At 51.9% G+C, this 17,052-nt stretch overlaps 1 protein-coding gene across 4 annotated transcripts in view; it reads right to left on the reverse strand.

Annotated features, from left to right (window-relative positions):
* Mmab (metabolism of cobalamin associated B) overlaps positions 1-17,052 on the reverse strand; it is a 21,410-nt gene continuing 4,358 nt past the window's right edge. Inside the window, exons 3-10 of one of the 4 annotated variants that reach the window (XM_031337495.1) lie at positions 16,290-16,383; positions 15,386-15,443; positions 14,506-14,578; positions 14,169-14,266; positions 13,869-13,933; positions 12,552-12,611; positions 10,452-10,557; positions 1-179 (exon numbers count right to left, since the gene is read on the reverse strand). In XM_031337495.1, the coding sequence (XP_031193355.1) occupies positions 10,470-10,557; positions 12,552-12,611; positions 13,869-13,933; positions 14,169-14,266; positions 14,506-14,578; positions 15,386-15,443; positions 16,290-16,383 (536 nt within the window). In that variant the 3' untranslated portion in view covers positions 1-179; positions 10,452-10,469. Of the gene's footprint in view, positions 180-8,517; positions 10,558-12,551; positions 12,612-13,868; positions 13,934-14,168; positions 14,267-14,505; positions 14,579-15,385; positions 15,444-16,289; positions 16,384-17,052 lie in introns of those variants that run through there. The other 3 variants (XM_031337494.1, XM_031337493.1, XM_031337492.1) reach the window with 3 other exon arrangements.

Below are 17,052 nucleotides of genomic sequence, written 5' to 3' on the forward strand. Positions count from 1 at the left end.
TGGTAGCACACACCTTTAATCCCATCACTCAGGATGCAGGAGCAGGAAGATCTCTGAGTTGAAGCCAGAGTAGTCTCTGCATTCATGGGCAAATCATGCACAGGTTCGATGGAGAGGCTCAGAAGGGAACTGCGTGTGCTCACTCTGTAGTTTTCACCATGGAGGCAGAAAGGGAGTCACTGTGGCAGAGTCAGAAGCAAGAGCAGACGGGTAAGGTGGGGCATGATGGAAAATGAGGCACCACTGGCCCAAGGTCAGCATGGGTACCACATGCCAAACTGATAACCAAGGCTGTCGGTCTGCTCTGCCTACTTCATCCGGCTTCTGCACGGATGATCGCTGTAAATCTACCAGGGATCTTATGAACTCAGCTGGAGCTGACCTCAGTCTACCTTGGGTTAGAGAGGCGAACAGGCTTGCGGGAGATCACAACTCAAAAACTCCACAACTGAGACTCAGTCCTGGGCCCGTGTGACTCCTCTGCCTGGGGGAGAGTATGCTGGATGGGGGAGCAGGGGCTCAGGGCTCAGGCTATCTTCCAAATTGGGATTTTGAAGTCAGTCGGGGTGGCAAACAGGCAGGCAATGTTAGGCTTGGAAGAGAGGTCCTTGGGGGAGACCAAAGCAAAGCTACACCAGGGCAAACATGGTGCTGCTTTGCCCACTGGGCCTCTGCTAGCTCTAGGCACCTCCTGCCAGGCATCTGCATCCATGATCCTGTCCCTACAGGGGCTCCTGTGCCCTCTGTAACCTTTTGTCCCACACAGGACACTGACCAGGGGAGGGAGGACCCTCTGTGCATACTGTAGGGGCTTTGGTACAGTCTGTTGGAAGGTTTTGTCACTGGCCCAGATGGTGCCAGATGGGCTAAGCAGCTGGCAGGTGTTCCAGCCGGGAGCTGGCCCAGGAAGCCTGACAGGCATTCATTCACCTAACAAATAGGCCCAGAGAACTGTGCCTCGGGCTGGGATGAGTGTTAGAACAGCCACAAGCAGTATTGGTTCTGTCCCTACTCCAAGGAGTTATAATCCAATAAAAAAAAAAAAGTCATCACATTCCTGGCCACTCTGTCCAGTGCCCTGTGTCACTCCATTATGATACCCATTCAACAGCTAGGAAAAGTGAGGTTAGGAAACTATCCCCTAGTATTCCAGGTCGGAACACTGCTACACCAAAGCACTCATCAGGGCTGGGTGGTCAGAAAGGTGGGAGACGCCCCTTGGCAAGGTGGAAGGGATGCTCTGCCCTTTGTCTGCAGCTCTTCCCTATCACTCCTGGGCATGCCTGTGTTGGTGTATTCCTGCTGGCTTTTGAAAGACTAAACTCCCAAGCTCTGGCTTCCCAAGTCCTGCAAACTCAGAGGAAGTGACAGGCCATGGAACAGCTGCTGGCCCCCAGTTCCCAGCCAAAGGGAAGAACAAGTCTTGGGGGGTGCTCCAGACAGCATGCTTTGTGGTATTCACTCTCCCATGAGCCTTTAGACACTTACCACAGACAGGAAGGCAAGAAAAAGGCCAGGACCTTACCCTTCAGCTCACTGGAGCTCCGTGATCCAAAGACCCCTCGCCAGCCAAGGCAGAGAACCAGGCAAGATAAGGGTCTGCCATAGACATGGCTCCTGCATCCAAATGCGTTCCACTGAGAGGGACACTGTGGGTGCCTCTTGTATGAATGCCTTCCTCGTCCCTCAGCTCCCAAATATTTTCATAATTGATGGTGGGCATGCCACTGGCTGTACAGTAGCAACCAGAGTTCCTGGTTTTCCCTTTTGGTGTGTTATGCCAGTGGTCCCCGGGAAACAAGCTGTTGGTTCCTCCCACCAAGAGCCGATCAAGTGGAAACAGCCTGCCTCCATCTGGGGTGGTCTCTAGTCATCCAGGGTTCTTCAACATCCCGTGGCAGGAGCCAGCTGAGCCTCAGAAACATCCCATAGTGTCGCTGGGCCATGTACCCGTGCCACAGGTGGAAGCCAGGGCAGCTCAGGACCCCTGGGAAGTGGAAACAGAAGCTGGGTCTCCAGGATGCCATGGGCACGAAGGGGTGGTCTATCCTCAGTGCACAGTGTCTCATGGAGGTTCAGGAGATGGGCCTGGCTCAGGTGTTGTCCTTCCACATTAGGTCCTGACATTGTAAGCTAACTGTGCCAGGTATCGCACAGGCCTGGGATTCAGTGTCTGTTGAAAGCCAGTCACCACACGGGAACTAGGAAGATGATTTCTGGTCATGCGCAAGTTAGGAAGCATTATAGGGATCATGCTCCATAAGGAAAAGCCCACCAGATGCCATTGATGAAATGCCTACATAACATTGTCCCCAGAGGCGCCTGCTGCTTCCTTCCTTTCCAAAGCTCACCCGGGTGAAGATTCAGGCTCTGAACAATCCACCATGGCCCCTTCCTCACTGTGGTTGGAAGCAGTCACAAGTCCTCTCCAGGCCGGCAAAATGGCGCTGGCCCCTTCCCAGGGAGGGCTACTGAGATCAAATGTGGCTATAGTACAAAGTGTGGCACACGCATGAGCATTTATGCAGGCAAGGGAAGTCACCAAAGCCAGCTGTCAACTGCCCGCCCAACCATCCATGGATTAAACTAGCCACGCATCACTTTCTGGTGGGAATACCTTCTCAGACACGTGTTCCCTGCTATTTTATCAGCATATGGACACACAGAACTTAGTCACAAATAAGGCTATGATGTTGCATGGTCTGCCACTGTCATAAATGTGACCCTTCACTGGTCAAAACGTCATTGCACACTGTGAACAGCAAGACTGTGCAGCCCTTTAGATCATTGGCACCTCCCTCCTATCTACCTATATCTAGATCTCCATATATATATATATGTACATATATATATGTATATATATATGTGTGTGTGTATGTGTATATACATGTGCATATATGTGTGTAAATGTATGTACATATATGTGTATATGTGTGTATATACATATGTGTTTATATGTATATACATATGTGTTTATATGCCTGTGTATATATATGTGTATATATCTATATATATGTGTACATATATGTGTATATATACATATGTATATATATACAGGTATGTATATATGTGTGTGTATGTATGTTTGTGTGTGTGTGTTTGTGTGTGTGTATGTATGCGTGTGTGTGTGTATGTGTGTGTTTGTGTGTGTGTGTTTGTGTGTGTGTTTGTGTGTGTGTATGTGTGTGTGTGTTTGTGTGTGTGTGTGTTTGTGTGTGTGTGTTTGTGTGTGTGTGTTTGTGTGTGTGTTTGTGTGTGTTTGTGTGTGTGTGTGTGTTTGTGTGTGTGTATGTGTGTGTGTTTGTGTGTGTGTGTTTGTGTGTGTGTATGTGTATGTGTTTGCGTGTGTGTGTGTGTTTGCGTGTGTGTGTGCATGTATGTGTGTGTGTGTGTTTGTGTGTGTGTTTGTGTGTGTGTTTGTGTGTGTGTGTTTGTGTGTGTGTGTGTGTGTTTGTGTGTGTGTGTGCCAAAGCCTCTGCTCCCTGATGACAATGGTGTCCCTGCTCTACGGTGGTCAGGCAGCACTGCCTACACTTTATTCAGAGGTTTCCTTCATGACCTTTGGCTGCAGGACTTTGTAACCAAATGTCCCTGGACCAAAATGTTTGCCCTATGAAAATATAGCCATCTTCCTGAAGAGGAACTGGCACTGGTTCCTCATACTGCTGGGCACTGCACTGCACCACAGTGGGGACCTGAGAGACAAAGCCTTGGAATGGAAGGTTCTGGAATTTGCACCCCGAGGAGTCCGTGGTGCTGGATGGGGAGGCTGGAGGGGGTGGAGCTGTCACACCATGTCTCTGGGTTTAATCTTGAATTTGCATGCTTTAATATGAAATCTAATTGCAGATGCTGAATTATGGTGGGGAGCTCGTCAGGGCTGACTAATTAATTAGTCAGATTTATAAGCATTTGACTCTTTGAGATCTATGGCCCTGATTTGTCACCTCAAAGCTCTTGGAAAATTTCCCTCAGTTAGTCCTCTTGGAGTGTTGAGAACCATCTTGAGGGTCTGATTTGGAGGGGTAGTGTGATCCCCCTGAGGCAGTCTGGAGACCAGACCTCTCTAAGAAGTGTCCCCTCCTTTGAGATCAGTGATGGTTTTACCCTAAGAATCTCGAAGTATCAAAAGCATGACTCTCATTCTGTATCTCTGAGCCACGACAGGCATTACTAGTCGATTACCAAATTCCTTTCTATAGAGTCTGGCCTCCTGGATCAGCCTTCTTATAGCTGTCAACCCAGTGAATTTCTTCTTTTTCCCTTCCTGTGGTAAGCCCCTCTGCTCACAGCAGGACAGAGGAGAAGGACCTGCGTCTGCTACTGAAGACTGGGACTGAGTCCCGACCTTGCCACTTGCCAACTATCTAGTGTTAGCCTCGGCTTTCCACTTGTCAGCGTGCCCCTTGGTCCAGAGGGGATGATGCTGACGACTCAGGATGCTGTCATGGACAGACGAGAGAGAGATGACAGTGCCCTCAACTTTTGGCTGACATGGTAATGTAGACTATCCCCCAGGGAGGCATCCTGCAAGGGATGGGAACACTTTTCTGCCCTCCTCAGTTGCTCTAGAGTAGGAGCCAAGTCTCCAGTCACAGCCAGCCTCCAGCCATCCACTGTCAATGCAGAAAGGGAACAGCACAGGTTGGTTTGCATAAGAATGGCCCACATAGGTCATAGATTTGAATGCTTGGTTGCCAGCAAGTGGCACTATTTGAGGGCATGAAGAGGCATGGCCTTGTTGGAGAAAATGGGCTTTGAGGTTTCCAAAGCCCAGGCCAAGCCCAGAGTCTCTCTCAGCCAGTGGATTAAGACATAGAACTCTCAGCTCCAGCACCAAGTCCTCCTGCAGGCTTCCCACCATGATGGTATTGGACTGAACCTCTGAACTGTAAGCCAGCCCCAGTGAAATGTCCTCCTTTATGAGTTGTCATGATTATGACGGACGTCTCTTCACAGCAATTGAAGACTGACTAAGACATCATCAGAAGGCACCCATGGCTAGTAGGGAGGTTCAGTGGGATGTCATCTTCCAGGGACTACCATGACTCCAGCTGTGCCCAGGGAAGGAGGTGACACAGTGCATGCAGGGGACATCTCGTCCTTTTAGGTCTATTTCCCCACTTTGGCCAGGATCTCATGTAGCCCATGCTGGCCTCAAACTTGATATGTAGCCAAGATGAACTTGACCCACTGCCTCCACCTCCCAAGTACTGAGATTAGCAGCATGGACCAAACACACCAAGTTATTCTGTGTTGGGGACCAAGCCCAAGGCTTTGTTTGGATGCAGGCTAGACAAGCATCCTACAACTGAGCTGCCACCATGCCTGGCTTGCTTGCTTTCTTTCTTTTTTTTGAGACAGGGTTTCTCTGTGTAACCCTGGCTGTCCTGGTATTCATTCACTCTGAAGACCAGGCTGGCCTCGAACTCAGAAATCTGCCTGCCTCTGCCTCCCTAGTGCTGGGATTAAAGGCATGTGCCACCACCGCCTGGCTTTGCCTGGCTTTCTTTTTCCTCCCATTTTTCCTGTCTCTTACACATGGAGCTCTTCTAAATCTAACCTAAATCTACTGCCAAAAAAATTAGGAAATCCAGGCAAACAAGGAGTAAGTGCTCACATCACCCGTAGTCCCCTCCCCACCCCCTCAGAGGCAGGCAGTGTTGGCATACACATCTCTGTGCAGTGTATACACATGCATGTTGATTTCACAGGATTCGTGCTGCTTGCTACACAGCATTTTGTAGCAGGCCCTCATACCTCTCACTACCTAGCAGTGTATGTTCAGTGGCCGTGACCTTCCTTACGGTCCCTCGCTGTTAAATGTTGCAGTTGTTGAACTGCCTTGTCTTGAGCACTAGTTTCCAGTGGTTTCATTGCAGTGAGCAACACTGCTGAGTTGGGGCCCTCTCGGCTCTGCTGAGAGATGCTTCCCTTTGAGATGCTTGGGCTTGGACTTGCAGGCCTGGGACAAACCCTCTCTAGACTGTCGTCAGCAGTACCTAGTTGTCCTGAATCTCATGCCTGCCTCCTCTCCCTGCACTGGGGACTCATGCTTTTCTCTCATGACATGGATAGGTGGGAAGCCACAGGTCAGAACACTCTCTAGCTGCTGGGGTGCTGCCGCTGTACCCCAAAGGCCTCTTCTTCCAGCACAAAGCACCTTTGACGGAGGCCACGGTGAGTCTGTGCAGCTGGTCACCTGGCATGGGTGCCACAGCCGCCAGCCGCTTCCCTGCCCACATGCACGCCTGGGTGTGTGCTCAAGGCCTGCAGCTCACCCCTCGTGGCAGGACAGCGAGCTTGAGTTATAGCGGACCTGATTTCCCTGCACAGCTCCCATGGAGTTAACAGATGTACGCTCGTCTGAGGCAGTCAGGCGGCAAGAGGCTTTGGGGCCGATCCTTCCCGTTTTGACAGTGTGTAATCGAGGTGAAGCCATAAATTTTATAAACAAGAATAAATGCCCCTTAGCAACATATGTCTGCTCGACCCTTCCAAGGTGATCATAAATAAAGGCACCTACTAGCTGGGGAGGGATGTGGGCATTACAGATGGCTGGCAAGGAGGACCAGAGGGCCTGTGACCTGAGATCAGCTACTCGGAGTCGCTTCTATGGATGGGGCCGGCAGATAGAGAGGTCACCTTGCACCCTGGGTCTGGAGTCATCAGGATGCTTTTGTGCCATCTACTGGGTTGGGTCTCTGGCAGCTTTTGCCTGTGTCACTTTGAATTGGCACCTATGTCTTGTGTTTTCTCTGGAATGGCTGCTTCCGGCTGGGCCAACCAGGGTCCTCTGGGAGCTTTTCAATTCTTTCCTCCTTTCCTAGAGAAGCAGCCTACCCCCACTTAATTACCAGTCCTACCTTAATAGCTAGCTGCCCAAGGAGGCCACCCTGGGGAACGAGACGCTGAGCAGGCTGAGGTCCAAGCTCAAGGCCCAGAGTGGACTTGGTATCAGGCACGGAGAAGCCCCAGCTTCTGTGTTTGTAACAAAGGTGCTGATGGCAGCTTGCTGGGGCTGCTGTGGATAAAATGCTCTCTATTCCCTTTCTATATGTATGTTTACAGGCACACATGTAATGTGCGTGCACAGAAGTCAGAGGTCAACTCCTGGGAGCCTGTCTTCTTCCACCAGGGGTCAAACTCGGGACATAAATTCTGTGGCAGGTGCCCTTACCTGCCAAGCCATCTCACCAGCCCACAGTGGGAGGGGTTGCAAAGTTCTGGTCTGAGCAAGGTGACACATAGTTGGAATTACAGTGCTCAGGAAACCGAGGCAGGAGGATCTCTCATTTGAGGCCAGCTGGCTCTGTAATAACACCCTGTCCCAGAGCCTGGTTCCACACCTGGAGCTCAGGATGTGATCTGAAGAGGACAGAGCTGCTGAGCTATGATAGCCACATGGGCCAGGCCCTCAGCGTCAGCCGCCACCTCAGGCAGTTGCTGTTATTCCGTTACAAAGACAGAGTGCCAGGCACAGTGGTACACCAAGCTAATGCCACTACTTTGGAGGACCAAGGAGCACTCGGGTGGGAGGATGGCAGGATCCAGGCCAGCCTGGACTACACAGTAGCTAAGTGAATTGCTCAAGGTGACTCAGCTAAGATGTGAGAAAGCTATAATTTGAATTCAAGTAACAGCAGCTAGCGTTTGCAAGGCCCTTGTTCAACATTCCCAAGTTAAGCTCTTATGTGACCATAAAGTGTGAAGACTCATCATTTTACCAGAGATGGGGCAAGAGGGAAAAGATGACCAGCATGTCTGGGGCTCAGACGCTGGGAAGTGACAAGGCTGCTCTCAGACCTGGGTTGGGGAAGCCAGAGGGAAACTGTGCCCGCAGATCACTCACTGTTCTTCCAGTGCCATCTGAGTCCCCAGCAGCCTCTCTAAACCCAGGCCCTCGAGGCTGGGGCTATATGAACCCCTAAGTGGCTGCTTGAGGAAGCTGCCCATGGATCTACACTTAGCTTTTGAAGAGAGTGGTCTTATGTTGCCCAGGCTGGCCTTAAATCCCCAGGTTGTTCACAGAATCCAGCTACCTCAGCCCTGTAGGTGGCTGGGACAACAGGTATGTGCCACAGTGCCCAGCTTGCGTGGAAATCTTACCTTGGGGTTACATCAACTTCTGGGATGCATCCAGACTTAGCAACCAACTGAGATAGAGCATGCGCTCCACCCCAAAGAGTGTGCACAGCTTCCCCCAGGATTCGTAAGGTACCGACTGATGGCTTTGGGGGTTCCAATTCCATAAAGTGGCTGAGACCCCTCCCCCAAACCTCCCAGACCCCAACCCGCTTGTCCTTTGCCCAGCCTGGACAAAGCGCCATCCTTCAGGAGGGACTCAGAGAGCAGCTCTGGGCTTTGACAGTGGAAGCCACGCCCCCTGCCAGAACCCCAAAGACAAATTTCTTCCTCTTGGTGATCAGGACAGGACCAGCTTGGGCAGCGCACTGCCAGCAGGATCCTCAAACCCCATCTGGGAAGAGATGAGCCACAAATCCTTCCAGGCACTGATTTATGTAGCATTCATGTGGAATTTATTATACAAAGAATCTTATTCAATTAAACTTGAAATGCATCCGGATTCTTAAAGGTTCAGCCATGATCACTGGGACAGAGAGATCGTAAAACTGGATGGGCTGTCGGGAGGTACTGGGGAGGGGGTAAGGGTGACACTGCAGCTGACAGGGGACTTGGAACCAGGGACATTTATCATTGGGATGTGCTACAAGTTCAGGCTTTGAAAATGACTCGATGAGAAATGCACATTAACAATAGCTGTGAAGTGTCAGTTAAGGGAGACTCGGCTGAGAGATGCGACAGCAATCTGTTAGTGGCTGGCATTGCTTGCTGCAGCCCAGGTCATGATTAAAACGACTGTCAAGTGCCCGTGGGTGATGTGTGTGTGTGTGTGTGTGATGTGGCCACAGCCTAGGTCAGTGCTGAGCCTCAGTTTCCCTTCCTGTAGAAATGTGAACTCTATCCCTGCAGTGGGACTCACCTATGAGGAGCGTGGGTGGTACGCACAAGGCTAGGCAATGCCTGGAGCCTGAAGGTAGGGATCAACCTTTCGAGTGCCACTCAACATCTGGACCTGGGTACTGAAAGCAGTTGGGCATAGGCTAGGGGTGTGGCTTCCTATTCTGAGTTCATACTGTCTTTTTTAGGAAGACCTAGAGCTGTAGTAGAGTATCTGGGCTACTGCAAGCTCTTGGAACATGGCTTCCCCTGCTAGGCCCAGACTAACAGCATGATGCTTAAGCTCCCTAAGCTTGTGCCTCCTGTCTCTGGTCTGGCACACATAGCAACCAACTCTGTACCCAATCCATGTTTCACTATGGTGGCCGCAACAGCATTGGACAGGTCAGCCTCCTGGGGTGTTCCTCCCTGCTGGGCATCTATCCTTCACGGGACCCAGAAGATGCACAGCTGAAACCAAAGGCTCGATGATTGACCAACAAGACAGCTAGAGGAGTCGGTCCACCCACACCTAGTATAGAAGGCGTGCCAAGCAAGGGCACAGGGAAGAGATGGTCACTGAGCTGAGTCCTCAGGTGTCTTACACTTGCCCTTCCTAAGCCACTGCCTACCATGAGATTCTCAGGGCTGCTTCCAGCCTTTCTAAATATCCCTCTTCCCAAGGACACAAGTGTCACTGCGATGTCACTTCACAGGGAGAGGAAGCAGTGGTGGCCAGTGGAGTTACAGACTAGCCATGGTGTGGCTCTCAGAAGCACAGACTAACATGGTGTGGCTGACGGAAGCACAGACCAGCCAAGGGACATAGAGAGCATGTGTCAGGCTGAAGACCGCATCTCTGCCACTGCCGGGCGGGGCAGGGAGAGCCACCTGCCTCCTGCCCTGATGGAGAGGATTCTCCGAGTTGCACCTCCCGTGGACCTGCAGCTGTCTTTCCCCGACACTGTGGCAGTGATGGGCGGCTCAGAGGTGACTAAACTCCTCAAGCCTGCCTGCCTTCCCTTTATAAATGTGACATTTAAAGCCCCATCGGCGCAGGTAAATCACAATTACATTTCCAGGGGCCTCTGGTACATTCCAAGTCCTTGAACAGCCTGAGTTAGCAGTGTGCTCTTGCTCTCTCTCTCTCTCTCTCTCTCTAACACACACACACACACACACACAGAGAGAGAGAGAGAGAGAGAGAGAGAGAGAGAGAGAGAGAGAGAGAGAGAGAGAGAGAGAAAGCACCCAAGTGTATGGTTCAAACCTTCCCCATGTTCATTCTCAATTCCAAGTGGCCTGTCCTCTTCGTGGCCTCCAGTGTACCTTGCCTTCCTGCTGTTTGGAACTCAGCTGACATGTTCGACACAGCCAGGAGAAGCCAAGAGTCTCAGAGGTCCCTGGGGGTCGGGGGGCATGAGGCAATGCTGAGTCTTTAGCCCATCCCCACTTTTACTCTCGCTCTCAGTCTGGAGTTGACCACTCACCCACCATGCCTTCATGCTTCACACATCATGCTTCTTGTATATTTTCTCTTGGCTGCCCTCCATCATGGCTGCATATCTGGCTACAGTGAAGAGGTAATCGCTGAGCCTGGAGGGCAGGGAGAAGCAACAAGAAGGATGTGAGAGGACTGACTGGTGGAGCCGGCCCCTGCCTGCCTTCAGGGAGGAAGGGTGAATGGAATGTGAATGGATGGCACAGGCTACGGTACACCCAGGACAGGAAAGGCTACCCACTCCTGAGCTGCTATACTTCCAACGACAGGCATGCTAGGTCTGGAATTCAGGGGTGTAGTGAGAATTCTGGTTTCTTTAGAAACCCAGTTATGTTAGGTGGGTATGTTTTTGTTGTAATTCCTGGTTATGGGATATGGGGCTGCTTCAGTTTGTCCACAGCTGGTGACCGTGATTATCTCATGCTCCAGGAGGGGCTTGATTTTTGCCAGTTGCAGATAGTTTAAATTTGGGGATTCTGGAGAAGGTGTACATGGGAAAGTCCCGAGAGGGCCTGTGGCGGCTGCTCCTGCTGAATAGCTGTTTTGGTGGCTGGAGATATCCTGATGACAGAGACTGGACCTGGACACCCCTAATCAGAAAGTAGTCTGAAGAAGTCTACGCCCAATTCCCCCTCTAACCTTCTTCCTCTCCTCCCTAGTGCTGAGGGTTGGTTGGAAGAGTGGTAGATAACAGAACCCAATAAAGTTGCCCAAAAAGTACCCAGCCCAGGAGAGGCCCAGAAGCCTGCAGGTCAGCCAGCTCCAGCCTCTGCTCTTCCAGAGCTATATTTTGAATAAAGAGGCCTTAGGTGGATCATGACCTCAGAACTACCAACGTTCTGGATTAGTCTTCATGGCTGGGGCTCTCCTGTGTATGTCGGGTGGTCAATGGCGTTCTTGGTCTTTACATACTAAGTATCAGTGGCACCCAGTACCCACTATGACGACCCAAACTGTCTTTAGACACTGCTGATGTCCCACTTGAGGATCAGCGGTCTGCAGTATTCTCATGATAGGAGTTTATAGCCCCCCAGCTCTTTGTTGGACCCAGCAGTGATGGGCTCAGGGCAGGAAGCCTTCTGCAGGGAAAGGGACAGCCTAGGAGACAACGCCACACCTGCCTCAGGTGTTTTCGAAGCTCTGACCTCCTGAAGGCTGAAAGCAAGCATCTGTCGCTTCTCCACACCTTCCTGCTTGCCCCTACCCTGTGTCCAGCTCCACAGACCTCCCCTTCCATCTGGTGCCCTGATTCTAACTCTAGGGACCCATTCCTGACTATCAGACAAGACTCTGCCCTGGCATTACCCTTCTGAGGCTTGTGTTCCTGGGGCAACCATGTGCTGCTTTCTTGGTGACTCCCTGGAACCTGCATGACCCACCCTGACCCACATAACACTGTAGGGTCAGCAGGTATCCTCAGGGTTGCTGCTTCTGACCTGGATGACACACTACCCAGAAGGAAGGATTCTGAGGATCCAAGCTAGTCTGTATCCTGGGGTGGAGGGTAATACAGGACACAGGTAAGCCTACAGCTAGGCATTGTCAGGTCACTTCCTGTCTTGCTAGGCAGCTTCTGGGGTGTAGCCCCCATGTTTCCCTAAGCTCTTCACTAGCTCCTGGGCTCCTGCCTGGCCTGCTCTAGCACCACCGGAGCCAAGATGCAGTAGAGAACAGAAGCATGTCTGCGGGGCAGAGGCGTCGCACAGGGCAATGCACTCCTGGAGTAGCCTTGCTCAGAGCACTGGGACCAGAGCTCAGCATGGCTTGGCTGTGGGCCGCCTGGGCATCTCGGGGAGAGATGCTGGGTGGACACACTCTGCTTTACCATGGGCCAACATCAAGACTTGGGAACAGTCTCCATGAGCAGACCCTAAGACCACCTGACCCTTGTTTAGGTTTGCCTCTGCTGGCTCTGATTTCCTAAGCAGAGCCTGACCTCATAGTGGTACAGGACTACCTGGGACACAGCATGCTCCAATATACATAATGGAGGGAGGGGCTTGGCCACGGATGCTCTTGGACTCTTCATACTGCTATGACCCACAGGTCCCTGGTGGTCAAACAGACCTGCCACACTCCACTTAAGCACCTGTTTAAGAACTTGGCCACGTTTGCATCTGTTTCTCCCATCTGGACAAGAGGCACCACACTGTGACGAGAGAACACACAGGCAGGTTATAGAGCAAGGCTCACATACTGGAGCCTGGGACACGAATGGCTGCTGCTTGACCTCACTATTCAAACCCAGTCCTGACAACTACAACCAGACACAGAGTACCTGCCACTGCTTCAGCCAACCTCTTATCTTGGGCATACACAACATGGCCTGGGCAGTGAAGGAGGAGATACCTGTACCCAACTCTGTACACAACCCAAAGCAAGGCAAGCTGAGGGTAAGCTGGCCAGCAGCCCAGTCTGCTCGCCTTTGCGCCAGCAAAGCCTGGCCTGGACTCCTTCATGGGCAGGGCTATAAACCTCTAGTCCTTGAAGAAGGGGTTTTATCTAGCCTTAATCCCCAAGGAGCAACTCATCCTAAATTATAATTCTAATTACTTGGAAGTCCCATACCTGGCTGCATGTAATCACGTGGCCCCATCCCACCTCCTGCGCTGCCTGATCCCAGCTGGTCCTCCCCTAGCTAGCCTGCGGGGTATTGGGTTTGGACTTATCCAAGACTATATACTTGGCCATCGGCCCAGGAAGTCTTACGTCTAGTCCTGCCTGCCGGCACCTCCCACTCAGCATGGTTTCTTCACCTAGGTGTCCTCCTGCCCTGAGAGCCTTCTGGTAGGCCACTGCTATGGCTGGGGCCTGTCAGCTGCACTAAGGTACGACCCCAGCTCAGTCTCATGCTCTGCCCTGCACTTCTGCTGGGCATGTGCTGCTGAGCTAAACTCCACAGTTGATGCTATAAGTAAGCCCTGTTGATGTGGGTGACTGTACAAATGACCATGTTTCTCTGGAGGCCCAAGTGTTTTTTGTCACCCAGGATGCATCTGGGAATGTCCAGATTCAAGTCTTCTGTGAAGGAAAAAGGCTGCTATCTGAGAGTCTGTGGATCCCCAGAATCTCACTGACCTGCTCCTGACCCCTGGAGACCCGAACTGTTATAAGAAATGCCTGAGATGTAGACAAATTCTCTCTGGGGTCCCCCCAACCACAGGGCCTCTTGCGGTCCTTTCTGTGGCTTCCAGCAGGGTCCTCTCATGATGTTCTCCTCAGCCCCCATCCTAGGGAGCCTGTGGCTCTCAGAGCAGAAAAACGCTGCTTGGCCTCTGAGCAGCATGAGTGACTTATCACGTCCCCTCCAAGATACAGGACTCAGGACACATACAATGAAGACACCTAGGGAAGAATTGGTGGCTCAGATAATGACGAGGCTTCTGCTGGCCTCTGGAACTCTTACCGTCGCTCGGCTCGGCGGCAGACAGCCCGGCAGAAGTGAAGGGCAGAGCTGCTCTTGCCTCCAGACTGAAAGAGAGAGTGAGTGTTGGCCACCGTTGCCCTATGCTGGGCAGGCTTCTGCCCCCCAGAGCCTTACCAGGCATATCCCTGAGAGCCAGTCTGCCATTGAGAGAGACTGGGTTGCTGGGGGTGGCTCTGTTGCTGGGAAAAGCTACAGTTGGGACTACTGGCAAGCCTGAGTTTCTGTCACAGCACCCACCCCGCCACGCCAGGTTGAGTCCCCCCCCCCCAAAATACCTACAGGCAGAATGAAAGCCGTGAGCGGGGGGAGCTGGCTGGAGTACTTGTCAATCCACCGTTCCAGCTCCAGGATAGGCCCTTCCTGGAAGGCTGTGTACTCTAAGGAGTCAAGGGCAGAGAGGCCCTACTGTAAGCATGCTACCAGACCACTGGGAAGCACCCCTTCCTGTGTGGGTGTCCCACTACCATCAGCCTCGAGGATAACTTCTCTCTCAAGGCAGAGAGCAAGGATGTCTGCCCTGCCAAAGAGCTCTGGGGCCCAAGATCCCGATGGGCAACACTCGGGGGCAGCCCTCACCCAAAGACCCCAGGAACTCCCTGAGCAGGCTAGGAATTACTTAAGTGAGACTCCCTGGCTGAGGAACTCGGAGTGGCCAGGGCGGAGCCGACATCCTGCAGCGTGCACTGGATCTGGGAACAAGGGTGAGGAGAAAGGCCGTTTGTGGACTGTGTTGGGCCTGTTGGACTGTGAACCCAACTGTCGTAAGTCTAAACACCACGAAACCTCCTGAGCCAGGCTTGAGGGAGGAGAGGGTCTGCTAGGCTCTGAGCAAGAGGCACCCCGCACCCAGGTGGTTTCCTCCTTTCTCTACACTAACAACTGCAGTTTAATTCACTGGACCAAACGTACCAGTGCCACCTAAACAGTGAAGGATAGCCCATGGAGGGCAGTGGTCAGCGGGGCAGGGTGACTCGGGGAGGACACTTGTCCATTCCTGGGATCCACACAGGCCCCAACCAGACTACAGTGAAGCCTGGGCAACCTCGGCATCCCACGGCATCCTAGAGTGACCCTGCTAGCAGATGCCAGTTGGAACTCGACAGCAGCGCTAGCACACAGAGGTCCACCTCACTGAGACTCAAATGCAGCAGGGCTCCCAAGCAAGGCTCTTCAGCCTGGGCTGTGGCCCCTGGCACTGGGTTGTCCTTTGCCAAGAGGCTGTCCCAGGCAATGTAGGATACTGATGCCAGGAGCCTTCTCACCATTAGATGTGACAAACACAGATATCCTTCGGTGTTGCTGAATACCCCCTGGAGAGCAGAGTCACCCTTCACACAATATCCCTCACCTCTGGAGGAGTATGTGTCCTTATTTCAGAAATAAGGACGTGTAGTTCTCAAGAGTGATTAACTACTGTGATGCAAAGAAGCAACCGATGGGGGAGGCAGTGACACCTGAGGCTATGAGGACAAAAGGCCCCAGTGTGAGTGACTTACTTTCTGAAGCTCTTTAGCAAATATGTGGCCTTTTTCTGTGACCAACTCCATGGCAAACCTAAGAGGACGAGGAAGAATTAGTTCCTAACAGTGTGCTCTGGGAGCCGTAAGCTAATGTGCTCCATCTGCTAAGGCAGCCTTGTCTTGCCGACAAAGAGAACTCGTGGACAGGGGCATTTGCTTCCTAAGGCACCTTTATCATAGTTACTACCCCCAGTCAGCTGTTCTTTCTACATGGGCAGGCTGGTCCTGTTGCTACAGCAGAGAGCAGGAGACCTGGGATCTGTCCAGCAGGAGATAGAGACCTACGCAGTGCACCAGATGCCCAAGTTAACCCGCTCATCACCAGATGGCCAAGTTAACCCGCTCATCACCAGATGGCCAAGTTAACCCGCTCATCACCAGATGCCCAAGTTAACCCGCTCATCACCAGATGCCCAAGTTAACCCGCTCATCACCAGATGCCCAAGTTAACCCGCTCATGGTGGGAGGGCTTTCCAGGGTGAAGAGGAGCCAGGCAGTGGTGGCGCACGCCTTTAATCCCAGCACTTGGGAGGCAGAGGCAGGAGGATTTCTGAGTTCGAGGCCAGCCTAGTCTACAGAGTGAGTTCCAGGACAGCCAGGGCTTCACAGAGAAACCCTATCTTCAAAAACCAAAAACCAAAAAAAAAAACCCAAAAAACAAAGAAAAGGAAACAAATTTCCTAGGCATAGGTGACAGAGGGACAGGGTCAGACCTATAACCTGTAGCTCACGGAGCTGACCAGCTAATCTGTGTGAGCTGACTTCTCATAACAGCTCACACAGATCCATCAGGGCAACCTCTAGGACCCTCCAGCAGGGCGGAGAACATCACACGGATGAGTCACTGATGCCCAGTGCTAACTGCATCAAGGCCACTTACCCAATAGCCGAGCTTAGCTCATCCGTGGTCCCCACAGCTTCAAATATTTGATCGTCTTTAGGTCTTCTTTCTCCCGTGAAGGTGCTGGAAAACCCTGGGGAAAGATATTTAGCACATTAAGGTTTGGGGGTTTCCTTGGGGGTGGGTGTAGTGGGTTGATACTATAATGCCCAATGCTGGCCCCTAAAGCTTGGCTGCCACAGAGATTAGAGAGTCTACTTATAGACCCAAGTGATGCTATGTGACATTGCCCTCCACGTTATCCTTGACTGGTGAATAATGATGCCTACAGATTATAGCTGGCAGAACTGAGAGAGGTGGGACTTGAGTTTCTTGGGCTTGGAGTCTGAGGAGAACCATGAAGGGGAGGGGGAGGAAGGTGCAGAGAAAAGACACCATGGGGTAAGAATCCTAAAATCATGGTCATGAGGGCTGGCCAGTTGGAGTTAAGAGCAGCCCAGATGGAACACAGTAAGTCATATGCGGGGTTATGGACAGGAAAAGAGATTCTAACAGCATAGAGAGTAGATATCTTTAGTGTGGATCAAGGCTTATTATAAATTAAAGGTCTTGTGTGTCTTTTATCTGGGAACTGAATAATCAAAGGAGGGGAAGGAGCCCCTGATTGAGATTAAATTTATTCCACAACAGGTGGGGCAGGAGCTGGAGGGATGGCTCTGTGGTGAAGGGCACTGGCTGCTCTTGCAGAGGACCCAGGTTCAGGTCCCTGCACCCAGAGTGACTTGCAACAGTCTGTAACTAC

The sequence above is a fragment of the Mastomys coucha genome, unplaced genomic scaffold (assembly GCF_008632895.1).
Source record: "Mastomys coucha isolate ucsf_1 unplaced genomic scaffold, UCSF_Mcou_1 pScaffold22, whole genome shotgun sequence".
Classification (NCBI taxonomy): domain Eukaryota; kingdom Metazoa; phylum Chordata; class Mammalia; order Rodentia; family Muridae; genus Mastomys; species Mastomys coucha.